The sequence below is a fragment of the Trichoderma gamsii genome (assembly GCF_001481775.2).
Source record: "Trichoderma gamsii strain T6085 chromosome Unknown Scaffold_49.2, whole genome shotgun sequence".
NCBI classification, from domain to species: domain Eukaryota; kingdom Fungi; phylum Ascomycota; class Sordariomycetes; order Hypocreales; family Hypocreaceae; genus Trichoderma; species Trichoderma gamsii.
Genome location: NW_020171386.1, coordinates 98146 through 123451, shown reverse-complemented (window position 1 = coordinate 123451; position 25306 = coordinate 98146). Strand labels below are relative to the sequence as shown.

The window sequence follows — 25306 nt, the reverse complement described above, 5'->3', positions numbered from 1 at the left end:
TAGAAAAGCTGGGCCGGCCGGGAATTAGAGTATGACAGGCTCTAGGCATGATTTAATTACTTTAGCTAAGAAGCGAGTTAGCGGCTGGCAGACAAAAAGAATGAGGCACAAAGATGGATTGATGTTACCCTGAGGATACCCTTGGATGCAACGCTTGTAAGGAGAGACCATGCTCGGCCGTGACAAGCGCGGCGGTTATGCATTGAGGGCGCCATTTCATGCAGCGTTGAATCATGACAGCGGAAATTAATATGAACCCAGAGAGCGAAAGTGATAGATCAGCCGAGAGCGCTTAGCTTAGTCGCGGATATGGGACGTGAGTAAATGCTGGAGATGGCTGAAGCTTCGGGTAGGCATTCCAGCGTCTTATCCTCCCCGCACATCATTGTTTCTCTCTCGCTCTGTCTCCAGAGTCTGTTCCTTTGCCGGCCTTGCAGATCTCTTGTCACTTTGCATCATTAACCACGATTCAGAGAGATCGGGACCATGCGATGCGGCCAAGATTGATCGTGCAACCCCGGGCTCTTTGCTAGTGGCCGTGCTATTATGTGGGAATTGCGGGTGGCAGATGGGGAAGGGCTTGTGCGTGCTTGGCCGATCTAAGCAAAACGCTGGCCTGACGACATATCACGTGCCAGTGGCGTTGCTTGGGTTCCGAAAGTGGTAACGGACAGACAGCGCCTGGGGAGAGGCGAAAAGAAACAAAGATGGAACGAAACGAGGAAAGTGATGACGCCTCAAGTATGCAACGCGATGAGCCAAGGGTGTTGCCGCCGAGCAGCTGCGCTTCGTACTTGAGGGCTGGACTTTGCACAAGTAGTTAGACAGCAGAGTCGATATTAAGCGCGCGAGTCGAGTCGACTGAGCTGAGACGGATTAGGTACAAACAGACGCAGTACATGCATGGACCCTGGCCGATGCGGGTAGCCGGTAAGGAGGGATGAGATGCCAGCCGCGGCCATCGGCTCCGGTCCTTAGGTAGCATTTTTGACGCAGCTGTGATGTCGCAGAGCCAGCAAGACCGGGCTCTTCTAGTGCTCTTCCTTTGCTCTTCCACGGACTTTCTGGCGGCGGCCGGTGCAAAGAGGCTGCAGCTGCAGAGATCATTGATGCACGACTGGGCGGCTTACGGTGCGCCGTCGCAGCTTAATGGCGCCTGCAAGCTGCTCGTGACAGGTACAGCATAGCCGTTAGCACGGTACTTGCAGGTATGCGACGCTGGTGCCTAGGAGCAAGGTACCTTGGTAGAGCCGCGCCATGTAACCCCCGGGATTCGTGCAGCTGCAGGCATGCGGCGTTTGCGCCCAACGCTTCGGATCAGCAATCATCGCCATCACCAACAGACAGACGGCAAAGGCTGCAAGATTTCCACTAGCAGTAGATTCGCCCTCGGCACAGGCGCTTAGAACCAGCCGGTGATGAGAGGATACTAGTAGTAGTAGTAGAAATCAAATAGGGGAACAAGGAGAAGAAGAAGAGGAAGGGGAAAATAGAAGCAGCCCAACCTGATAGGCAGCAGGCGCACCCGCTGCTATAATCGCACGTCAACGCCTGGAAAGCGTCCCTGTAGGCGGTGGCACAGGCAGGCAGCCCCTCCCGAACGAAAAAAACGACAGCGAGAGATGCCATCTTTGGAGGCCCCCAGTTTTGCAGGCGCCAGCTGCTAGGCCAGGCCAGGCCAGGCTCTAGATTAAAAAGCAGCCGCTCCAGGGCCTGTTTTTTTCGCTGCTCCACTGCCGCCATCGACGACGCCGCCCGTGGTCACGCGCTTTTCCCGCTCGCAACTACTATCCCCAATTTCTCGTGCCGACAAGCACAAGCCCAGACGCCCAGCATATCGCTATCGAGCCGCAGCCTCAGCGTTGCCGCCAGCCATCCAACATCAGACGCCTCGTCGTCCTGCGTCGCGCGCGCATCCTCGACCCTCGCCAGGCCTCACTGCGTCCATCGCCTGGTGGTCGCGCCTCTGCCTGTCTCTCCCGACATATTCCGTCACCCCAGAAAAGGCCCTGAACCTGACGCCTTTCTCCTCCGCCACTGGCCCCGGTCGTATCACAGAGCCCTGACTTGCCGAGCAACAACAAACGAGAGGCCATCGACACGCAAGGGCCCTCTCCAGCGCTGCGTCTGTGTGTCGCGCCTTGATTGTGCTGTGCATGGCGCACTGAGGAAGGGGGAAAAGTTCGTTCGCTTGGCATTGAAACGCCACATCGCAGCCGCCCGCAACCCGCAAACCAAACTAAGGCCGGCCGCCCCAAAAAAATATTCCATCAAGGCCGCTCTCACGACCTGCATCTCTCGCCGTCCCGAATCCCGAGTCGCCAGGCCTGCTGCTCGCTGCCTGTCCGAATAGCTTCGCGCGCGCCCATCTCCACGGGGCGCATCACCGCACGGCACCGTGGCGGCGCTCACCATCCTCGACCATCCCGAGACGCCGGAGCTGTCCCTGCAGCAGCATCTCGACCTCGCGCCCGACCTGGTGGGCTACGGCGACCAACTCGTCACGGGGGACGATCCCCAGTCCTTGATGATGGCACAGCCGGTGCCTCATCAGGACAAGAAGCGCGTCAAGGTCTATGAGCTGCGCAACAACGACTGGTTTGACCGCGGCACGGGCTTCTGTACCGCCAAGTTTGCGACCGTGAGTTGTTCCATTGTTTGCCGTTGCTGTCGCTGTCGTTGCCCTCCTCCATCCTCTTGTCCTTGGCTCTTTTTTGCGTCTCTCCCCCATCCGTCATTGACCCGTTGCTCTTCGTATATGCCTTGTTTGATGCCTTTGGGCTTCGTCTCTTTCACCCCCTCTCACTCTCTAGTCCAAAATTCGCCACTTTTCTTTTTTCCTTTGTCGATTCCTCGATTCCTCTCATCACTGTAAAGCCATTGCGATTGGCACCTTTCAAACAGACTTCCATGTCTCTGTTGTCCTCGTCGTTTGTCGCTTCTTGATGGCTAATGTGCGCGCGCGTGTGCTTGCTTGCGTATATTATAGAACGAAGATGGCCACAAAGATCCCAAAGTCATTGTAGAATCCGAAGACCAGCCCGAACGACTTCTCCTCGAGACAACGATCCAGAAGCAAGATGGTTTCCAGAAGCAACAAGGCAAGCGCGCCCCCGTTATCTGGCGTATCTCTTGTGATGACGACATGTCCACTAATGTAGGCGCAACAGAAACGCTCATCGTATGGCAGGAGCCAGGCAGTGGTGTGGATATGGCTTTGAGCTTCCAAGAGGCCGAAGGATGCGCCATGATATGGTTTGTCCCTCTCAACTCTCTCAACTCTTATTTCCCAACTTCCAATTTCCAATTTCCCATCTCCCATCCCCTCATCCATCACCTTCCAATCGCTGCTCCCTCCAATCCCAGTCAAGATGTCCTCAACCTCAATCGGGACACACTGGATGAACAGTCGCCAGCGCGTTCGCGATCGCCTACGCGAAAGAAGAATGATGCAAGCTAACCGTCAACGCGAAACCAGGCGTTTCATCAACACCGTCCAGCAGACACTCCAGCATCAACAAACTGATACAGGTATGTGCTCATCCCCATCCTGACTTCCGTGTAGCTGGTAGCTAATGGCGGGCCTTTGTAGACGATAATCTTGACGATGAACTGGCCATCGAACCGATCCCTCCCGTCAACCTCCCCGCTGCTGAACTAGGTAATCTGGCCGAAATCGAGACCAGCCTTAGATCCACGAGCTCGACCGCTGCTGGCCGTGAAGCTGTCGCCAAATACATCGTGTCTGAAGACTACATCGACAAGCTTATCCCCTTGGTCGAGATTGCCGAGGATTTGGAAAGCCTTCCTGACCTGCATCGTCTGTGCAACATTATGAAGACCATTCTCTTACTCAACGACACCTCCATTATTGAGCATTCTGTTTCCGATGAATGTTTGCTGGGCGTTGTCGGCGCTCTGGAATACGACCCTGACTTCCCCAGCCACAAGGCCAATCACCGCCACTGGCTCAGCAACCAGGGACGGTTCAAAGAGGTCGTGCCCATCGATGATGAAAACGTTCGCCGCAAGATCCATCAGACGTACCGTCTCCAGTACCTCAAAGACGTTGTCTTGGCCAGAATTCTCGACGATCCCACCTTCTCCGTGCTCAGCTCCCTCATCTTCTTCAACCAAGTCGAAATTGTCCAGCATCTGCAATCAAGTCCGGGCTTCCTCATGAACCTCTTTGGCATCTTCTCTGCCCATTATCCCGAGACAAAGAAGCGAAAAGAGGCTGTCTTGTTCATTCAGCAATGCTGTTCCATCGCCAAGACCGTGCAGGCCCCTGCTAGGCAGTCTCTGTACATCAACTTCCTCAACCATGGCCTGCTCCGAGTCATCTATTATGGCTTGAGGCACGTTGACGTGGCTGTGCGCGTGGGAGCTACAGACATCTTGATTTCCATCATTGATCACGATCCAATGCTGATTCGCCAAACCATTTTCCGACAGATGCAGGAGGGCTCCTCATCGCTATTGGATTGTTTGATCGATCTTCTCCTGGTCGAGGTTGATTTGGGCATCAAGACTCAAATATCAGATGCCCTTAGAGTCATATTGGACCATGGAAACACCGCCGCTTACAGCGAGCCTGCCACTAATAACAATGGCAACAACGCTGGTGGCAATGGCAACGCCAACGGCAACAACGGCAACGGTCAAAAGCAGCAAACCAGTGAGTATGCGTTCAGAGCTCGGTTGCAAATGTCCGTCGACCCACAACATGAACACTTTTTGAATCGCTTTTACGATACTTCTGCCGTCAGGCTGTTCAAGCCCATCATCGAGCTGGATAGCCGTCCTAATTTAGACTTTACCGTTCAGGAAGCTGCCATGTTTTCGGGGCTGGTAGAGGTGCTCGGCTTTTTCATTCGACAACATCATCGATTCAGCAGGTACTTCTTCATTGTCCATAATTTGGCAGCACGAATCATCCTGCTTCTCAAATGCCGCGACAAGTATCTGCAGCTGGTTTCGATTCGATGCGTTCGCTTGATTATCGGTCTCCAGGAGGAGCTGTACGTCAAGAATCTCATTACAAATGATGTCTTGGGTCCAATCCTAGAAGTCTTGGTCGAGACGGTGCCGCGTGACAATCTTGTCAGTGCCGCGTGCACTGAGCTTTTCGACTTTATCAAGAAGGAATACCTGAGGGACATGGTTAAGCAACTTGTGGCTGAGCACCGAGATAATTTGCTTCTCGTCGAGCATATTCCACCTTGTCGAGATTTGATCATGCGATATGATCATACAGAAGGGTTCACAACCAACATGGACATGTTCGCCGACACGGACGACGACATGATGAAGAGACCAACTCATATTAGAATGCTAGAGTATATGCCGATTGACTTACGTGAGGAGGAGTACTGGGATTCGTCAGATCCCGAAGATGACAACGAAGACCAGAGCTCAGGAGATAGGTCCTCCGACAGCGGCGGCGCCTCCTCAAAACCCCTGGTGGATTACGACTCTGATGAAGACGACGAAGATGCGGAAGAGAACGCGGAACACGATGCCGATCACCACGATAACGACAACGATGAGGATGCTGATGCCGACTTTGCTCCACGGCCATCAAGCGCCTCGCCTAACGTGCCGCCACCCGAGCGCCTGTCTGAAAAACGCCGACGAGAAGCAGACGAGGACGATGATGACGAACTAGGGAAGCTGATGCACAGCAAACGACGCAACAGCAGCTCTACAGAATCCAACTCGTCAATCACGCAGAATCTCAACCGCAGACGCAAGAACTTTGCAAACGGAGCCGGAAACGGTGTCACGCCTAGAAAGATAGCCATCAGCCTGTCGCCAGCCCTAAAGTCAGGCGGTCCCTCTCGATCTGACGACGACTTGTGAAGCGCTCCTACCAAGGAAAGGATGAGAGAAAAGCAGGAAACTATTTCTTGCCATTGTGTTTTTGTTGAAAATGGTGTATAGCACTTCATTCCCCCTTTTCTTACTCTTCTATTCCCCCTATTCCCCATCTTCTCATCTTTATTCTCACTTGTTCTATTTGTTGCATCAGTAATTTTCATCTTCGGTTTTCATCATCCTTTTTTTGGGCCATGGCAATGTAAAGAGCACAGATTGTTTATCTGTACCAAAGGGTTGGCACCTCATCAAATGAGGGGGTTTGGCGGCGGACAGGCGAACAGGCGGCGTTATGTGATTTCTTCTTCACTTTCCCTCCCTTGATCATCACCCATGGGTAGTCACCGCGCAGTGGTATACACGACCGCAGCGGTGTCATGCATCTGGACATAGAATTGAGTGGAGTGGCGGCAGCGGTGATTCAGATGACGATGACAGCGGATACACAAAAACACACGAAAGAAGAGAAAATAAATAAAATGGTCTCAGGGACAAATGGATTTGACCCAGAGGCTAGCGGAATATCATTGCTTTGGTTGCCCTGGATTTTCCTCGAACTGAAGGAAACGGGAATTTGCAACCCATCATCATTTCTTTTTATGCTCGACATGTATCATATATCAGACGTACCTAGCAAATGTAATTGGCTTTTGCTCTTAGCCACGGAGGGAACAGAGCATGAAAGCGAAAGCAAAGGATCACGCCGACGAGGAGAAGGGTAGACAAGGGTACTTAGACAATGCAATGTCTTCAAATGACGCATACTTTGCTGTGAAGCGGACAAATCGAAAATGTGTTGTGTATTGTAATTGCTGATGAACCGGCTCGTAGCCTAAGTATTTCCTGGTATCGAAGATGGTAGTAAACATTGCAAAATGATCGTCCCGTCTATCTTCACTGTAGAATTTCCAGGGTTCCGTTTCCCAATTCCTTGCTTCTTCTCCCTCCACTTGCTGCATTGTTGTTGTTTTCCGAGTAGCTTGTCATCGTTTACAGTCGTTTAAATTGTCTGGACCATATTTCGTAACCTGAAATCATCATGGCCGTAATGTTTCGTGGTGTCTTTTCAACTGCAGCCACCAAGTCCGCCATTCTGATTTCCATCTTTTCAGTGCCTGTCTCGTCTTCATCGCATCTGTCTAGCACCGCAAGGCCGGCTTCGTTGCATATGGCCTTGATCTCTGCTCCCGAGTAGCCGTCTGTGATACGTGCCAGCTCAGGAATTTCCACGTCTGATGCGAGGGCGAGGCCCCGCAGATGCACGCCAAAGACGGCTTCTCTGGCGGAGAGATCAGGAGGTCCAACGTAGAGGATTTGGTCAAAACGACCCGGTCGAAGCAGAGCTGGATCCATAGCTTCAGGGCGGTTTGTAGCAGCCAACACCAGAACACCAGTGAGAGACTCGAAGCCATCCATCTCAGTCAGGAGAGTCGTAAGCATATTTACAGAGCCGGAGCTCCTGGCGGCGGCGGCTCCGTTGCCTCCCGTTCGACTGCCACCAATGGAATCTATTTCATCAAAGAAGATGATAGAAGGGGCAGCAGCCCGGGCTCGTTCAAAAAGCGTACGCACTGCACGCTCAGATTCACCAACGTACATGTTGAGAAGCTCAGCACCCTTGACGGCAAAGAAGTTGAAAGAAGATTCGGTAGCCATGGCTTGAGCAGAGAGCGTCTTGGAGCAGCCGGGAGGCCCGTAGAGGAGGAGGCCTTTAGGGGGCTGACGGAGGACATGACGAGAAGATGGATTGGTATCCTAAGCGATGTTGGTCAATATGATGAGATTCTCCAACTAGTGAAAAAGAAAGAAAGTAAACAGCATACCTTTGTATTTTTGATCATGCGAGAGAGGACCTTTTTGAGAGATTCTTGGCCGCCAACGTCCTGCCAGTGGATGGTGGGTGGCTTCAGGTTGATATCGTGCATAGCAGTGGGACGAGTGATGCGAAGGGCTTGCTCCATGTCTTGTGAAGTAAGAAAGTGTTGCTGTGGCTGTTTTTCCTGAGAGGATTGTTCCTGTGTAGCATTGATATCAACGCTGTTAACACCCTCGACGACAGCGTCGACAGCAGCTTCGTCGTCCAGTCTGTTTCCGAGGATTTTCTTGGCGTTCAAAACCAGATTGGCAAGATCGTCTCCGTTGTATGCGTGCGTCTTTGATGCCAGGCTAATCAGGCACGGCTCCTTCTCCTCAGCTCTTAATGGCGGGTTGAAGAAGCGCAATATCTCGAGGCGCTCTGTTGCTCGAGGGATAGGCAGAGCAATGTTTTCACGGAAACGTGAGCGTTTCTGAAGCTTGGCTGGTACATCTGCGAGATAATCCTGGCACGTGGCCATGACTACTACACGAGGCAGAGCACTGGAAGCAGAGGCCGCCGCAGAGAGGTTATCGAGCTCTTCGCCGAGCGCTTCGATGACAGAGTCGCGGTTGGAGCGGTCTTTGGCGAGGATATCTTCAAGACCATCAATGAAAAGCAGACTTGGCTGTTGAGACTGAGCCTGCTTAAACGTCTCCCTGATGGATGACAATTTGTCTGAGGGCCGAATCCAGTGAACGCGGCCCCAGTTGGTAGCGGCAATGCGCTGGAGAATAAAAGTTTTGCCGGTACCATGGCCTCCATGGATGACGAAGCCGCAAGACTCACGCTCGTTTGGAACCCAGAAAGGCCGGCCAAAGCCCCTGAGAAACTGGTTGATGGTGTTGACTTGAGTTGATAAACCAGGGACTCCGGTGACAGTCAATGGACTGGAAGTTTCAGCAGCGGTTTGTGTATCTTCAATGGCATCTCTGTCATCTCCTAATTTTAGAATCCGTACTGTTGACGAGGCGATTTTGAAGCGAGCTAGATTGTGAGACTGCCCATTGACAGAGATGACTTTGAAGGTCCGACGCAGCTTGTTGATATTGACACCTTCGAGGGTCATACCAGGAAAGACTTGTTCCGCACGATCCAGAGAGACGCTGATGGAAAATTCCCAGCATGGGAAGTGTTTTGAATCTGCAGCCGTGTCTTTTTGCTGGTCCGCCTCGCTGGTGGTATCTTGAACAACAACTTCTTCTGCGTCTGGCATAGCTGTCTCCGCGAGTGAAATTCTCACTACATCTCCCAACTTGAATCCTGTGGCCTCTTGAAATGCCCTCGTCATCATGACCACATTGGCACTGACGTTCTTTTCGGGGAGAGCCCATAGCGAGGCTTCTCGTCTTTTTTTACTGCTATTTTCTGCCTCAGAAGCGTTGCTAGAGGTATCATCTGTTTGCAGGCTCTCAATAATGCATGGCCGACCGCTGTCAAGGCCGCCGGTAAGTGAGATGAGGGAATCTTTGCTGACGTAGATGCGAGCAGCTCCTAGAAGACTGGCTCTTTCAAGACTGACGTTTGAAAGAGGACGCACTTTGGCGTCGATGCTTTTTTTCAGCATCCTTCGGTTTGTGGGCGTATGATGTGAATTGGGAGAAGCAAAAAGGAGATTACGATGAGAGAAAGAAAAGAAGAAAAAGAAGAAGAGGGGGTGGAAGAAGTTGAAAATGTCGCCAGTCGCGAGGATTTACATGACATTCAGAAGGTGCAAGTGTGGGCTGCTAGAAATATGGGAAGGCCCATCTAAGAATTTTCCTCTTTAGTAGCGGTAGTGCCAATCGTGTACTAGCTCACAGATCTGGGCGTAGGGTGTACTTGTAGATGATGAGAAATACTTGCTTTATCTACTAAACGTTGCAAATATTGCATTTACTATAGTAGTACGCTCAGAGGCCATGATAAAAATCCAAATGGGTTTGAATATCGTTCATTACAGTATATAGAGTTTGGGAATAAACAGGCCATATTCCTGCCGTCCTGAGGTCTCTTTGTTAAAGCTCCTCTATGCCAACGGCTGGAGCAAACATGAAGTATCCACTACCTGCGAGGCACTAGTAGCAACAGAAGGTTGACAGACTTAGAATCCTGTACCTGTACCTGTACCTGACCCGACGTCATGTCCTAAAACACCAAAGAAGAGAGTTTCTACATTTCTCACCCTCCCTTCTTTCTTTTGCCTCTCTTTTCAGCAGAGCAAAGAGCTCGAGCTCAATGCGGCCTCTCGCCAGCTACCAGTCCATATGATCAGCCCTCGATGGACTCCTCGGGCGACAGCGACCGTCGCTTATCTTTGCATTCCCTGCCCTTGCAGAAGAAGCTTCGGCACAACTAGAAGCGACGGCAACGATGATGGCTCCGAGACGAATCGTCGGCGCAGATATTCAAGCCCTACGTTAAAAGGCGAAACCCCCCTTTATCGAGCGAGGAAGGTCGAAGCGAATAGTGACGGTTCCAGAGTTGAAGCAGATCGGCGACCTCGACGGCCTCAAGCAGGGTCTAGTAAAAACGATGGAAGAATAGAAGACGGAGATGCAAAAGGCAGCAGCGGAGACTATTGGCCGCAGCTACAGAGAAGAGAAAGAGCCAAAAGACGAGCAGACGATGGCGGCGACAGCGGCGACGGCGCGGCAAACGCTGCCCTCGCCAGCGTTTTTGCCCCGCGACTCAATATCCAGAATCCGCAGGGCACAAAGGACTCGTCGCTGGTGATGCTCGTCATTGATGGGCTGTCGTCTAATCTCAACGCAGCGGACTTTTACCGCATTGCGCCAAAGGATTTGTCGAATTGGCAGAGCGTGATCAAGAAAGGTACTTATACGGGCTTCTTTTGATTTTTGATTTTCGCTAACCTCAAGCCCCTTCTACAGTCCAAATGCAACGCACTGTAGATTCCTTCGAACCGCTTGGCCGCTACCTGCTCACCTTTAGCACAGCCCAAGCCGCGGCCTCGTACCGCGATCGGCTCGTCCGGCTGCATAAACTCAACGGCTTCAAGCTGCGATCTGCAAGTGGCCTCTGGGAGAGCAGCGTCCCTGCGGCTCTCAAAGTGTCTCTTACGTCCCCTTTAGCAGCAGCATCAGGACCAACCACGACGACAGGAACAGCAAAAGCAGCAGTTGCTAAAACTATCAGTGATGCGGTTGCTTCTTCTGACTTGCCACTCAGCAACACAGAGAGCGTGGTCGATTTGGCCAACTCCTTCACCATTGCACCTGCTTCTCAGGAAACGCTTTCGGTTCAGCGCAGAAAAGTGACCCTTACCCGGCCGTGGGCGAAGCGTTTGGCCGGCATGGTCGAGAATCTCGGATTCGGCGAACTGCCGCATGTATTGATGCTGGAGGTCTACCCGCCTACTCTGAGTGCTGGGGAGCTCAACCAGTTCATCCGACGAGATGGCGAAAGCAGAGGCCTGAGGTGGCCGGTGTCTGCTCCCCAGCATCTCAAGATGAATAGTAATCTAGAGCAAGCTCCAACAAGAACAAGGGGCTCAAGGACAAAAGATATTGATCAGGGTGAGGATCAGGATAAGGAAGACAAAGCAGCGTCAAACCGGCAGCAACAGGGCTCATCGTTCAAGTTCAACGATCGCGAGACGGAAGAGAAGCTCAAAGGCCGGTTCGTGCTTGCATGCACCGACGAGGCAGAGGCACGGCGCTTTCAGCAGAGCTGGAACAACAGAGCGTTGACGACGCTGCGGCCGCAACCAGCTAGATATGTAGTTTATGCATCAATAATAAGCTGGTAATAACTAGATATTTCCAATTAATCTCTATTCACATCATCCTAATGGACTTTCTTAATGGACTTTAATATTGCATCACACGCTTTATTCGTTCATTCGTCTTCGTGAGCATAGCCCAACGTTTACAAACCACGAACAGCTGTTTTCTCTCGTCTGGTCTCTCTTCTGTCCTTCCACTTCCTCTCCTTCTTCTTTCTTCCTCCAACTCCTTTCTCTCTATTGTGACACTTGCCAGTGTCTGTTCGCCCGTCTCATTCGCTCTTTGTATCTTTTGCCGTGTTATGCCAGACTCCAAAGCGAAATACAACAGCACGGCTTGGCCGTTACATGAAATAAGGAAAAAGGGTCATGGCACAGTAATAGTAATAGTAATAGTTTTTTGTATATTAAAACCCAAATTAATGAAGAAAACCAGGGCAAAGAATAACGAAGCAAAAGTAGAATCAAGGAAATAACCACAAAGGGAAGTGGACAAGGGCAAGGATAAGGGGGTAAAAGTAAAAGTAAGACCGCAAAAACTCCGAAACCATTATTGCTCTTTCTAAAGTTGGGGGGGGGGGGGGGGGAGTTAGGTTCGCAGGGCGGATTTTTCAAACTTCGCCGAGTGGCATTGGGAGTTTTAAAATAAATTAATAAAAGGAAAAAAAAGAAACAAGGAAACTCTCATGACCCTCATGTCCGAAATGTCATTACTGGCTTGCAGTTGGCAAAGAGAAAAGAACTGCAGGCCTCATAACAGCTCGTATATCTTGATCGCGTTGCTCTGCCGTCTCCATTATATCATACGTCAAATACACTCTCCAAATCAACGTTATGCCTGGTATGTCTGTGCTTGCTGCGCATGACTCGTCAATCCTCCTAATTTTATCTCTTTTTTAATCATTGTTTTTTTTTTTTTTTTTGGTCTGTGTCGTTCTTGTTTTAGCAGCACTTGCTGCCGCCGTTGTCGCTCGCCTCTCCAACCTTGACGCCTGATGAGACGCCAGCGTCGGTCTTTTGGTTGTCGATGAGGCGCTTCTTGATGTCGGCAGCCAGGCTGTAGAAGGCCTGGTCGATGTTGATGTTGCTCTTGGCCGAGACTTCAAGGAAGGGGATGCCGAGCTCGTCCGCCAGCGCCTGACCCTGCTCGGTGGACACGACTCGCTTGTCTTCCCAGTCGCACTTGTTGCCGATTAAGATCTTGTTGACGCCCTCGGTGGCGTGCTGCTCTACGTTTTGGAACCAAGTGCGGATGTCTATAGCAGGATGAAACATGTGTTAGCCAACAGTCTAGAGAATTTCAATTTTGGGGGGTATTAATTATGGGCGCTGAGAAAGTTGTCCAAAGCAACTCCCCTGGTATCGCATCAAGCGAACCAAAGCGTCTGTTTGGCGAAGATGCCTGTGAAAGGGTTTTTTTTGTAGGCGGTCAAGCGTCCAGAAAATATAAACGGAGAGACAAATTGACCGAGAGCAAGAAAACGAACAAAGATAGATACAAGGGCGGTGAGAGTCATGTGGGGAGAAAGGGGCGGAATTGCTGGCTTTCAAACATACTGGCAAATGATCGCTCGTCGGTGACGTCGTAGACGAGCAGAATGCCCATGGCACCGCGGTAGTAGGCGGTGGTGATGGTTCGGAAACGCTCCTGGCCGGCGGTATCCCAGATCTGCAGCTTGACCCGCTTGCCGTCCAGCTCAATGGTCCTGATCTTGAAGTCGATTCCAATGGTGGTGATGAAGGACGGTGTGAAGGAGTCTTCACTGAACCGCAGTAGACAGCATGACTTTCCAACACCAGAGTCACCAATCAGCAGGAGCTTGATCTGTTGAGGACATGGCCCGGTTAGCATTTTCTCATCTCACAGTCAGGTTTGTAACGTCGCCCAACAAACGCCCTCTGCTCGCTCGAGTATACCTGGAGGGCGTATGCGAAAGGGGGGGAAAGAAAAGTTGGGAGGATGACTCGTACCAGGAAATCGTAATTGCGATTGCTAGGAGCAGGCATTTTGAGCAAGTGGTATAGCCTCGATTAAGGGGGTTTTGCTTGGTTGCGTGGAGCGGTTCGAGTCGAGGCCGAAGTGGCGGGGAATGCGAAACGCGGCAAAGTTGAAGAAAAGGATCGGGATTCGCGAACAACGAAAGAAGAGAGCCGCAACGACAGTCAGCTGCTTCTCGTCGTACAACCAGACGGCGATGAATCCGGGTCAAAGCAAACGCTTCAGCGAGTTGGAGTGGCGGTTAAAAGTGGTGATGCCGGTGCAGAGCCAGCAAGGAGGGATGAGCTGATCTGATCTGGTCAAAGAGACGCGGGACGCTGGAGATGCGAAGCAACGCGCAGGCGCAATTGAGCGAGAGAAGAAGAGAGATTCTGGCGATAGCAAAGAAAAAAGGGGAGACGCGGTTCTCCAGTAGTCGTCGGTGAAGATGGTTGCAGAATCGAGGTTCTGGGGATTCTGGACAGCTGGGAAGGCGGTCGGGACACTTGGCCGAGATGGATGCAGGCGTGCATACGTAAAACCTGCACAAGTACAGGCTGCGCATAAATCGGCGGGCGAGGTACCTGCAGGCGCTGGATGGGGCAAGGGGTCGGGCAGCGGGCTTTCGGGGGGGTCTGGCGCCGGGGCAGCCGCTGGAGCTGGGCTAATGTTTAGCGGGAGGAGTCCACTGTAAGGGCGCTGGCGTGGATACTGAGGCTGCTGGACGATGCAGATATGCAGCTTGAGCTCTTATCTTCAATATTCGACTGCCTTGTGTATCCGAACACGCTGCGTGAGACTTTGAAAACCTCTTGTATATCTGACCTTGATCCAACACGATTCATTACGGCAGCCAAGTTGTAAGCCCTCCATAGATACCTATTGCAGGCATCCATTGAAACTAATTACAGACCTGTAGGCTGGTGACCTGAGCTTCATTCCAGCAGCGAGTCACAGCAATACATGGTCTTGACCATGAACTAATGAGAATAATCTACCCTCATAGCAAGATTCCTAGTAAGGTTTTCACATGTGTAACTCATCTACCTACGGATGTTAAAGTGGGGGAGGACGATGCATTGTTTTTCCCCCCTTACTGTTGAAACTTGAACTCCTTGGTCGTACATTTGGACCCTGGCCGCCGCTGCAGATGAGGGGCGGCCTCTTTAAAAACGACGGTCTATTACTACTGTAGTCTACAAAATGGCCATTTTCACCAAAACATTGCTGCCTTGGCTGTAAACTTAGAATCGATGACATGCTTTAGATTTTTGAACTTCTGATTCTTTTCTTTTTCTGGCTTGGTTCGTTGGTTTAGCCCGAGGGGAAGACGTCATCACACGCCCCGTGCCTGTTTCCGTACTCTGAAGCCTTTTGGGATGGTGTCATGGCTGCATGTCGGAGTGGCGGTTAATCCCGTCCGGCTGACGATGGTCAAGGTAGGTTGTACGTGTAGAGACAGATACGTAGATGATAATAATTCGAGCTCTTGTCCTATAACTAACAACTGTCTTGACCGAAAACTAACTGACAACCTGATATATCAACTCTTATCAACTTGTATAGCCTTTACAAGACCTACAAAACGTAGAGCATAAAGAGGAGAAAGAAAAAAATGAAAACCAATATCAAAGATCTCTCCAACTCCTACCCTTTATAAAGCAGTTTCAAAGCAGAAAGATTCAGTGACTGACAAATCCAGATCAGGAATTATCAAGGTGAATTCAGAAAGATTTAGGAAAGGAGTGAGCCAATGACTGGGAGGTCCAATCAGGAAGCTTCGAAAGGTGAAAGAGTGACAAGATGACTGTGAAATCTAAATCAAGAAACTCTAGGGAAAAAAAAGAGTGAAAAGACGACTAAGCATCAACAACTCTCACTCCTGCTTCTTCTCAAACACATTGTTCCACATCGCCGGCAGCTCTCCCGGCGGCGGCAAAATCACCTCTTTTGCCTGAAAAGCCGGTGGCCCCTGGAACAAGTTTTGCGTGCACAGCTTGTCAATCGTCTCGCAGTACGCACTCCACAAGTCGCAGTTCTTCAACCCAACCGGCGGCGAGCTCTTCTTACACTCTTTGCTCTGCGCGTAGCAGTCCCTGACGGCTTCCCAGCACGAAGTGCTGTCCGAGTACGGCGCGAGGGCCTTGCCGCACCAGTTGGCGCTCTTGAGGAGGCAGTCTGGGGGGATAAGGCCGACTGTCTGGACCATGGGCTCCAGTCTGGGATCCGAGTTGGCCGATGAATGCGATTTGTCGGGCGTGAATACCTCGGGGCCAGGGATGGGGTAATCTTGAATGTCGTCTTGGTAGATGTCAAACTTGAGCCCTGGTGTGTCGAGATCTACATATCCAGGGATGGTGGCGAGATGCTCCTTGGGGACTTTGAGGGCACCGTTGACGTCGCTGTCGAGGAAGATTTGTGCACAGCCCAGGTAGTATTGCGGGTCGTTTCGATGAACGGCCCAGTGCAAAGCCAGAATTTCAGGTCGTACGAGATAGTATCCCGACGGCAGTCCCTGGGGGAGATTGACGGACAGCAGACCGTTGTTCTCGACAAGCGTATCCACGCACCACTTTTGCGTCTCCGAGCTGTAGCCGTCTTCCCAGATCTTGAACCACCCGTCACCAGAGGCGCTGTCAGTCAACATGTTGTCGACTCTCTTGAGATAGACGGCACATGGGCCCAGGTGGCCAGAATCAATGCTGCCCGGCTGCTGAGCATCAGGCCAGAGGCGAAACTCAAAAGTGAGCAAGGACCCTTTCTTTGTAGGACAGACAAAAGGAACAGGCTCGGTGCCATTGCGACCTGTATGTCAGACATTAGCATCTAGCCATTGAACGCTAGGAGAGAGGGAGAGAGCTTGGCTAACCGCAGGCCATGTCTTCAGAGGTAACAGATTGGATTGGGAAGGTTGCCGTCTCCCCATCGTATGGCATACGAACACAAGTGCCATCTCCTTGGCTCTTGCGATCGACATAGAGGGTAGTAAAGGTAGTATGGGCATTTGCCAAAGCGGCAAAGCCCAGCATTAGGCGCACAGCACCAGTATAGGCCTTCATGATGAACAAGAAGATGCTAATGATGATGAATGCTAGGAGAACAGGTTGAGTATGAGGAAATAAATGATGAGTGAATTAAGACGGGTAGGTCACAAGTGGTATATCCCAACATGCAGGCGAAAAGTGTCAACCGGCCCATATTATAAACGAGGTGGTACCCTTATCATCCAGCTTGTTAGACTGACTTTCACTTGTACTTCTACGATACTTGAGGGAGAAGTGACTGTTCTGGCCCCATGATCGTCACATACCGAATCATAATTTGCGCAGCCACTTTCTCATCGGCTTGTATGTACACTGTATAACCGATAGCGTTCCCACCCTTCACCCATCTTTGTACCTATCTAGATGGTCAGCTTTGTTTGAAAAGAGCTGAAAGAGGGCAAGATGAAAGAAAACCGCCTGATCAAGACCATATACAGCAGTAGCCTTGATGTCAATGAAACCGAGCATTTTGTCTGCGACTCGAGTCAAAGAGCGTTGCGAGTGACTTGAGCTTGAGCAAAATCGACGCTCGCTTCACGATGGCTTCCAAAGTACAAGACGAGGCTTGCGGCAAACCGCGGACGGGAGGGTGGCGTCAAACAGGGGCCAATGTTTGTAATGGCTGAATCGGAAGCAAAATGCGGCGCTGTGGCGTGCTACGTTGCCGGCAAGCTTATATCTTATATCAAGCCGATGAGGATCCGTGAGCTCATATCAGTTGAGGCTGAATTGTCATCGATGCATCGGCTCAGGGGCAAGCGCCATCAACAATCAACATTGATGAATCCGTACATCCATCATCACTCATCGAAATACAATAAGCGGGTAGTGGATGTAACATAGCACCAGCCACGAAGAAAAATCGACAGATGCAGACAATGACCAAATACCATGAGAAGAGAGATTTCATAACCAAAAATAGAAAGAAAAAAAAAGAGGGAAAACAGGTATTTCAAGTCGGTGGCTCCAATGAAAAGGCTTTCACGCCACTGATAGCACCAAATTGTCTCCAGTCTATGCCAAGTATCCTCTGCTTTCAATCTCTTTCGCCCATCCTAATGAATTACTGTGTCCTTTCGCTTGTTTCCCAGTGTCAACATAGTGGAGGCGACAGATTTTATATATTCAAAATCATTTTTTAGATTGTTTTGTGTTTTCATATGGTACAAATTATAGTACACTCGTCATGACGTCGGGTATTTATCGCTTTTGTTATGCTTTAATGTGGCTTTCTGCTTTTTACTCGTTGATCTTGGCAAGGATTCTAGATGGCATTTTGTTAGGATTCTCCCGTGATATCACTGCCATTATTCATTTGTAAAATGATGTCACTTACTCGCTGTCGCGGAACAGGTGGTACTCTTCCTCGCCAGACTTGATGGGAGCGCCACCAAACTAGAAAGATGGCCATATCAGCTTTACAGTCCTTTATTTCTCTTTCTCCTTGACCACCATCCGTGATCAACACATGATATCCATACCTGGGGAATCAGCACTCGGTCGCCAACAGCAACGCTCATGGCGATGCGCTTGCCATCACGGTCCAGGCTACCGGGTCCGACGGCCAGAACCTTGGCCTCGTTGAGCTTCTCGACGCTGGACTCGGGCAGGAAGATGCCGCTGGCGGTCTTGGTCTCGGCCTTGACGCGCTGGACGAGCACGCGGTCCAGGAGGGGAGCGAGGGCACGAATGGAGCGGACAGTAGACTGGATCTTTACGTTAGCGAGCTGCTTGCTTATTCTCTTCTCTCCAGATCCAAATTGCTCCCATAGGAGAGACAATCGCACAGCGTTCCCAGTGGTGGCTTATAAAGGATATATGTCAGTTTAGCAGCTGACATATATGCCTATACAAGTTCCACCGAGAGGCAGCCGAGGTGGGTGAATTGGCGATGCGAGTTCATGACAGCTGCGCCATGATTCAAGAGAAGTAGCCATACCATTGTGAAGGATTGAGTGCGATTGACGATATCACGAACGAGGTTGGTGGAGAGAAGCAAATCGAGACAAGAGTGGAAAAAGAAAAAAAGGCTGGAGAAGCGGTTCAGATCGGCAGCTCGGTTGCTGCTTTCCCTTCTAACGGCTTCCAGAATCCAGCAACTGCTAGTGGACAATTTTTTTTGTCGGCCCGGGATTTCCCCTCTTCCGAAGCCTTTCTTTTCTTTCCTTTTTTTACCCTCTTTGCTCCGCAATAGCTTCAAGGTATAGTAGCTTCGGAAAACACAACCCCGCCATGCTAAGCCGAATGTGGAAGAAAATGCCCCTCAGTGACTAAAAACTGCTCATGAACAGCTACAGTTGATGTCAATGAGATTGATCTTCACTCGATATTGTAAATGAATTGCGCGAGCAGTAACGTACAAAGAAAAGAAATATGTAGTTAACTTTTGACAGAGTTTTCATTTATTATGTCCAGATACATTGGCCTTTGTAAATCACCAACAGTTGACGCCGTCTATATCCCCCTCCCCTTCCATAAGTCGCCTGCACCCTCCGAATTCCGTCTCCTAAATGCCCATCAACTATGTAAACAGGTAAATAGTATGTCACTATGTAAGATGATGAAATAGATTTAACCCTGAGGTTAGGTTTGATCTGCTGTTTGAACAAAACTGTTCGACGCACTCCCAACATATGGCGCACTGCCTGCCATACAACACGCTTTACACCATTCGCACACCCGATGGAGACTCCTGGCGGTGATATTTCTCCATCTTTCTCAGTCATAGCTTCCTCCGTCCTCCGTTATTCTTAAAAAAATATTTGGTATTGTGCAATTTCTTCCCATGATGCAAAGCCAACAATGTAAAAAACGCCCGGCAAACGTGTAGATAAAGAGAGATGTGGTAAGAAATGGTAACGAGATAACATGCATAGAGAAAGAGAGAGTCGTAGAATGAAATGAATCGAAAACTGACAAGAAAAAGAAAATAAAAAAAGAAAGAAGCAAATGATACACACGATTTAACCCTGACATCTCAGCTTAGACTTTTTTCGGAGGAGGCGGCTGAGAATTGGGAGGCTCCAAGACATGCTTGTGGTCGCGGGCTGGGATGTGTTCACCGCTATCGAGCTGCTGGCAAATGACGGTATCGGCGATCCACGGTTCGTCCAAAATCTCGCCCATTCTGGCTCGAGTTTTGGGGTTGACGTCCAGCATGCGGTGGATGATGTGGCGGCTTTCGCGGGGGAGTAGCCGGAGAATCCTCCAGGGTCCCCGGACGACTTCCTTTGACCTGTCGGGTACGCTGACACCTGGGATGGGAAGCTTTGGGGTGTCAGGACCTACCGCTTGGGAATCCGTCGAATCATTTCTCTTGTGTCCCGTGCTGCGTTGAGACTTGCCATCATCGTCGGCCAAGAATTCTCGAGCAGGCACAGATGAAAGGTCGTTGGTGGACTTGGGACGTAGCAGTTTGCCGGGATCGTGGCCAGGAGTTGGCGTGGCTGCAAACAGCTTGTACGAATTGTCTGTCATGCGGGGAATCTTCCAGGGGAAACGGCGCAAAGTCATGCAGCAAAAGATGATGGCAAGAGACCAAATGTCGACTTCTTCGGCGTTGTACTCCTTGGAATCGTAAACCTCAGGGGCCAAGTACGGGTCGGAACCGACAATGCCTGCAGTGATTGTTAATTAAGTATGGAGCAGTAGATTTAGCGGCTGTAGTAGAGGAAATTCCTTTTTAAACTTACCCTTGGCCGGGACGGATCCGCTTTCGAAAGGATACTTGAAGACATGGGCGCTACCAAAATCGATAATCTTCATAATGCCCTTGTCGCTAACAACAACGTTGTCGAGCTTCAGGTCCCGATGCGCGAGGCCCATACTATGGAGGTAGGTGACACCATTGAGGATCTGCAGGAAGCTGCATCGAATCTCCTCCCGCGACATCCTGCCGGTCATGACAATGGCAAAGAGGTCAAAGGGCGCATACTCCATGACTTCGAACCAGCGGCCCTTTTCCTGCAGGATGTCCAGGGTCTCAATGACGTTGCCGTGGTGGAGAGTCGATCCAACGCAGAACTCGGCCGTCACCTTTTTGTTGTACTCCCTTTCCGTCTCATACGTGTGTCGGGCCCTGAATTCCTTGACGGCGAAGACGGTGCCGTCCTCGGTTCGACGCATGAGCCTGACGGAGCCGCCAGCACCAGATCCCAGCACCTTGCCGAGTCTTCCGTACTTGGAGGTCAATCCATGGTCGTCGCCAAAGGGCAGCTGTTGGCTAGAGCGGCTGGCCTGACTGGATTTGGACGATGACTTGATGGAAGATGACGGTGACTGGTCCCGCTTCTTGTGGTGGTGGCCTGACTTTCGGAAAAAGCGCTTCAGATCGGACATGGAGCCCGTAGACGCATGTCCGTGAACGCCATCAACCGATCCAGAATCGTCACTCGGCCTGGGCTGGCCGTACACGCCGACGCTTGTTTTTGACGAGGTGGGCGATGGGCCACCTCGGTCCTTCTTCTTCCTCGAGATGGAGAATATGAATCGTGGGTCGACTGAGTGGCGGGTGGCATGCTGCTGCTGAGGAGGGCGGCGGCCCTTTGCATACGGGTCGTTGGCATCATTGTGCTGAGTCATTGGCTTGGAGTAATAGTTGGAAGCCGAGCTCCTGGATGGGCTGGATTCCCGAGACACGGGCACGGAGCTGGGCCCGACGGAGAAGAAGTCCTTTCTGTGAAGTCCTCGAGACTCTGGGCGATGATCATCGGTGGACGACGAGGCCCTGGACATGGCGCGGTCAGAAGAACCAGGCCGGTGGGCGAGGGCTGCTGCTGCTGCTTTCCGATCCGTAGCGCCAGCGGCGGAAGAAGGCGGCTTGTCGGCGGTAGGGCTCGAAGGCTGCGGAGTGATGATATGATGCGAATCGCTGACGGAGGTAGCGGGAGTAGGAGTGCCGGCAGCACCGGCGTCCTTGTGTAGCCTCTTGTCGGGATCCGAGCCGGCAGGCGTCAGTGGAGGAGAGGCCAGCGCGGAAAGCCGAGGACTGCCGTGAGGAGATTGCCATCCGGACGAGTTTGGCGTAGGCAGTCTGGTAGAGTCATTGGAGCCATCTTCGCGAGAAGCAACCTGGCCAGGGGTGGGCGGGTTAGCAGCTGAACGGAGTGGGAACTGAGAAGGAGAGGATATGCAGGGCATGATGACGGGCATCAAGCTGGGCTGCGGGCGGCCGGAGACGTGAGGCGATGATTCGGGGATGAAAACATTCGGAGCGCTTATGACTGGATATATCATCGGCTGGCATGGAGGATGCAAGCCAATGATGGGGCCATCTTTGCGGAGCTAGAGGACAATGGAAATAACCGGTGGTGAGAAACACAAAAAAACATGACGTTGTATAGGTAATTTGTTTGTATGACGGGGGAGGGGGGGAGAGTATGGAACGAGTGACAAGGAATAGAGAAGCAGGCAGGCAGGCAAACAAACACAGGCAAGCAGAATAGGCCAAGTCCGAGATACCACAGTAGCTAGCTATCCTTGAAACAAGACAATTGGGGAGAAATGGATCGTGGTCATGGTCATGGTGGCTGGAGCTCTTACCCGTGATGCAGGAAGGGAAAAGGCCTCGAATCCAAAAGTGCTCATGCGGCGTTCCTGCAAGGGCACCGCTTGGAGCGACTTTTGAAAGGCCTTGATCTGGTCGGCAGCCACCTCGTTGAAGGTATCGAAGCGATCCGAGGTGTTTGTGGTGGCCGTCCCCAGGGACTCGTTGACGGAAGCAGGCTTGGACGAGGCGGGATCGACTGCGATTCCTGGCGCTGAAGTTGGTCCCGGCGCGGACGGCGATGCTGGATTCGGAGCTGACGTTGCCGAAGCTGAAGCTGGAGCTGGAGCTGCGGCGGGAGTAGCAACAGCAGCAGGTTGTGTTTGCGGCTCAATCTCCTCGACGGCAGAGGAGAAGCGAACGGCGGCGGCGGCTGGAGCTTCGCGAGATTTGCTGGAGCTCGACATGTCGCCCTGAGACGACGACGGGGCTTTAAACGGGCACAGAGAGGTCAGCACACCTTGCACTGGGTATTTGTCACGGCCGGCGTCATCACCAGCAAGAAAGGCAAGTTCTCGTCATGCCAGATGCCGGCAGCTCCAAAGGCGGATGCGCCGGACGGGCCCGTAGAGGAGAAACCAGAAACTCACCACCAGCGGCCTCGTGCGGCAGAGGCGTCTTTGAGGTCGCGGACGACGCCATGGCAGCAGGAACTGGAATAGCGACGACTCTGTTCTTTCTTGTTGCAGGTTGGAGCAGAGAGGAAGGAGAACAAGAAAAGTCGAGTAGAGGCGCTACAGCGAAGATCCTTCCATAGGAACCAGAACCAAGGACCAGGACCGGGAGTCTTGTGGGAGCGAAGTTTTGGAAAAGGGCCGGGGCGACGGTAGCGGCAGCGCAAAGCCGGTGGCCAGCGAGAGAGCGAAAAGGCGACCGCTTTTTTTTACCTCTCCTCTGGTTCGGGCTTTGCGCGACGATGGAAATGAGATTGAGCAGAAATCGGGATGGATGGGTTGGAAGGCCGATGGTGGGGCAAGTACCGGTACAGGCCGGATTGAGTACCCACGGGAGCGTATGCGCTGTGCTGTGCTGTGCTGTGCCTGCGGTAGACGCTGCAGGGCATTCGCTACAGGGCTCGACAGGGCTCTACAGGGGGATTGAAAGGGACTGGACTGGACACGCCTAGCACACAGCATTGAACATGGCATCCAACTCCGCAGCTACTGCTGCTGCTGTTCAGGCATTACAAGGTATTAATGGCCACATCTATGTTCAAATTTGTTTGATAAGACGCTGCTTACTGGGCATGAATTTGCGTCTCTCTCCTCTTTCTTCCTTCTGCAAGGGATCTTGGCTTGACAACCAGCGATACACCACGTCACAGGTAGCCGGTACATACTGCCAAATCCGGTCACATGCTTTGGCACTCGTCCGTCCATTGCTCCCCAATTGCAGCATGTACTGCCAGGTACCGCTTCTCTTGGATTGCCGCATTCTGACGTTCGCAATCCAGTGCGTGCAGTCCTCAGCTTCAGCTACAGTGTTCTTCGAAGCAGCAGATGGATTATACAACCAATCGATCAAATCCCCCAGCACCAATTGCTGTTTAGGGACATTGCGCTGCACCCCGAAAGTCCCAAAAGCGACATCGCGTCCGCATGGCCCTTGGCCGCAGCGACAGGCGCCCGTCAAAACGTGCTGTCATCGCGTGAAAGCGCCATGTACAAACAAAGTCCTCGTACTGCCGCGCCCCTTGGCCAGGTCTCTTTGCTGGGGGGGTGGGGGAAGAATAGCGGGCTGCTCTGTTACGCATCAGATTCGCCCAGAGAGCCACAGGGACTCAGGCGTGCCGTACCGTTTCCCCTCCTTGGAGGTACTACTGTAGCCCGTAAGAGGCGTTGCAGATACAGAGATGCCAACTTCAAAGGACCTGCGGCGGCGGTGTCTGACGCTGCTAGTTGTGCTCGCTGCTTAGCAGACGCCCTGGAGCAAGGGCGCTGAGGGTACTTGCTGGTACTCGCCGCGAGAACATTCATGGATGGCATCGAACCTCCAACCCTCTCCGCATCGACGGAGCCGCTGGCGCTTCGAGGCGTAATCTAGAAAAATTCCCCAGCCAGCCAAATGCTGCGTCAATCTATCGGATAAAGCGCTTTTCTCGGGACTTGCGGAATTGCCCAAGCGCCATCCAGCACGCCACAGACGCAGAAAGCAAGCTGCTTGCCCATTCCTGCAGATCCTACACCACTGCTCCATGTGCTGCTGCTCAACTGAAGCATGTTATCACGAGTTTGTCCACCCAAGTGACTGTCCGCTACTCTGCTGAAACTTCATGTGCCCAACTACGCCGTACTAGGCACCAGCATAATCATGGAATGCCTCGGTTAATGGCTGCTCAATGCCTCTCCATCTGCCCGTGGAGTATAGATACATGTACAGCACTCGACAGCAGCTTTGAGTTATTTCTCCGTGGAGCTGCTGCTCCGTGGGTTCTTCTGTGCTACTGTACCTACAGTACTTATTTGTCCAAGGCAAATCGAGGCTTTTCTTAGTGCCTGGCTATGGAGTCTTACCCACCCACGCCTAGCCCGCATGTGCTGTGTCCCGCGTCTTGCGTCCTATCAGTGACACCCTGCCCATGGATTGACGGATATAGCACGGCGGAGTGATGCCCTAGCCGTGATTGGCGGCGACCCGAGGCCAGCTGGTACATTTCAAGGTTGCCTAGCAAGTGCATCGTCCAACGAGCAGCTCTTCTGGCGATGATGAGTTATCACGATGGTCGTGGTGGTGATGATGTGTCTGTTTCTGCAGCTGCATCTGCATTGCATAGTCCACTGGCAACTACTACTACTACTAGGCCTACCTAGTACCTGCATGTTTGACATCTTGACCTCATCCTCGACGCCCTCCGTTCATCATCCGGCCCAATGACTCAGATCATGCTCTTGTACCTTGTCAACAAGCTGCTGCTGCTGCTGCTGGGGAGCTTGGACAAGCTTATTGGCATCGTGCTTGCAACAAGCGTAACAAGCAGTTCTCATCGCATCGTCTCGGCTAGCCTCATTCATCCAGCCATCTACAAGTACCTACCTATCCAGTCAGCATAAGCAAGACCGGGGGCATGGGGGGGGGGGTCATGAGGACCAGCGATTCGGGACTTGGATGGTAGCACAGATCCAGATGCAAGCAAATTGCGCAAAGTCGGCCCGTATTAGTGCCCTTCCCAGGCACAAACGAGAGAACCGCGCCAGGGGACGAGGGAGAGAAATCAATCCATGGGCACCTACCTGTAGCAAGTAACATCAAATCATGCATATACACAATATATGTGATGGTA

At 51.8% G+C, this 25306-nt stretch overlaps 8 protein-coding genes across 8 annotated transcripts; 3 read left to right on the top strand and 5 right to left on the bottom strand.

The window, feature by feature from the left end:
* Window positions 1-876: 876 nt before the first annotated feature.
* On the bottom strand, window positions 877-1107 carry TGAM01_v209654 (hypothetical protein; the record flags this gene model as incomplete). The annotated part of the gene is made up of 1 exon (XM_024550608.1): window positions 877-1107. The coding sequence occupies one exon, from the start codon at window positions 1105-1107 to the stop codon at window positions 877-879; it is 231 nt and encodes a 76-aa protein (XP_024404650.1).
* TGAM01_v209653 (hypothetical protein) lies at window positions 1002-5862 on the top strand (the record flags this gene model as incomplete). The annotated part of the gene is made up of 6 exons (XM_018808061.1): window positions 1002-1176; window positions 1617-2185; window positions 2354-2641; window positions 2990-3255; window positions 3410-3531; window positions 3593-5862. 6 exons carry the CDS (start codon window positions 1002-1004, stop codon window positions 5860-5862), a joined length of 3690 nt encoding a protein of 1229 aa, XP_018658718.1.
* A 1005-nt stretch (window positions 5863-6867) lies between these two features.
* Window positions 6868-9299, bottom strand: TGAM01_v209652 (hypothetical protein; the record flags this gene model as incomplete). The annotated part of the gene is made up of 2 exons (XM_018808062.1): window positions 6868-7632; window positions 7701-9299. 2 exons carry the CDS (start codon window positions 9297-9299, stop codon window positions 6868-6870), a joined length of 2364 nt encoding a protein of 787 aa, XP_018658719.1.
* Window positions 9300-9978: 679 nt separating this feature from the next.
* On the top strand, window positions 9979-11483 carry TGAM01_v209651 (hypothetical protein; the record flags this gene model as incomplete). Its single annotated transcript, XM_018808063.1, has 2 exons — window positions 9979-10546; window positions 10627-11483. The coding sequence occupies 2 exons, from the start codon at window positions 9979-9981 to the stop codon at window positions 11481-11483; spliced, it is 1425 nt and encodes a 474-aa protein (XP_018658720.1).
* A 918-nt stretch (window positions 11484-12401) lies between these two features.
* TGAM01_v209650 (GTP-binding protein ypt2) lies at window positions 12402-13466 on the bottom strand (the record flags this gene model as incomplete). Its single annotated transcript, XM_018808064.1, has 3 exons — window positions 12402-12715; window positions 13017-13284; window positions 13431-13466. The coding sequence occupies 3 exons, from the start codon at window positions 13464-13466 to the stop codon at window positions 12402-12404; spliced, it is 618 nt and encodes a 205-aa protein (XP_018658721.1).
* Window positions 13467-14172: 706 nt separating this feature from the next.
* TGAM01_v209649 (hypothetical protein) lies at window positions 14173-14369 on the top strand (the record flags this gene model as incomplete). Its single annotated transcript, XM_024550607.1, has 2 exons — window positions 14173-14297; window positions 14357-14369. 2 exons carry the CDS (start codon window positions 14173-14175, stop codon window positions 14367-14369), a joined length of 138 nt encoding a protein of 45 aa, XP_024404649.1.
* Window positions 14370-17720: 3351 nt separating this feature from the next.
* TGAM01_v209648 (chaperonin 10 kDa subunit) lies at window positions 17721-18423 on the bottom strand (the record flags this gene model as incomplete). The annotated part of the gene is made up of 4 exons (XM_024550606.1): window positions 17721-17745; window positions 17818-17876; window positions 17963-18187; window positions 18421-18423. The coding sequence occupies 4 exons, from the start codon at window positions 18421-18423 to the stop codon at window positions 17721-17723; spliced, it is 312 nt and encodes a 103-aa protein (XP_024404648.1).
* Window positions 18424-19463: 1040 nt separating this feature from the next.
* Window positions 19464-24011, bottom strand: TGAM01_v209647 (HAL protein kinase; the record flags this gene model as incomplete). Its single annotated transcript, XM_024550605.1, has 6 exons — window positions 19464-20098; window positions 20174-21764; window positions 22023-22456; window positions 22617-23078; window positions 23709-23768; window positions 23822-24011. 6 exons carry the CDS (start codon window positions 24009-24011, stop codon window positions 19464-19466), a joined length of 3372 nt encoding a protein of 1123 aa, XP_024404647.1.
* Window positions 24012-25306: the final 1295 nt, after the last annotated feature.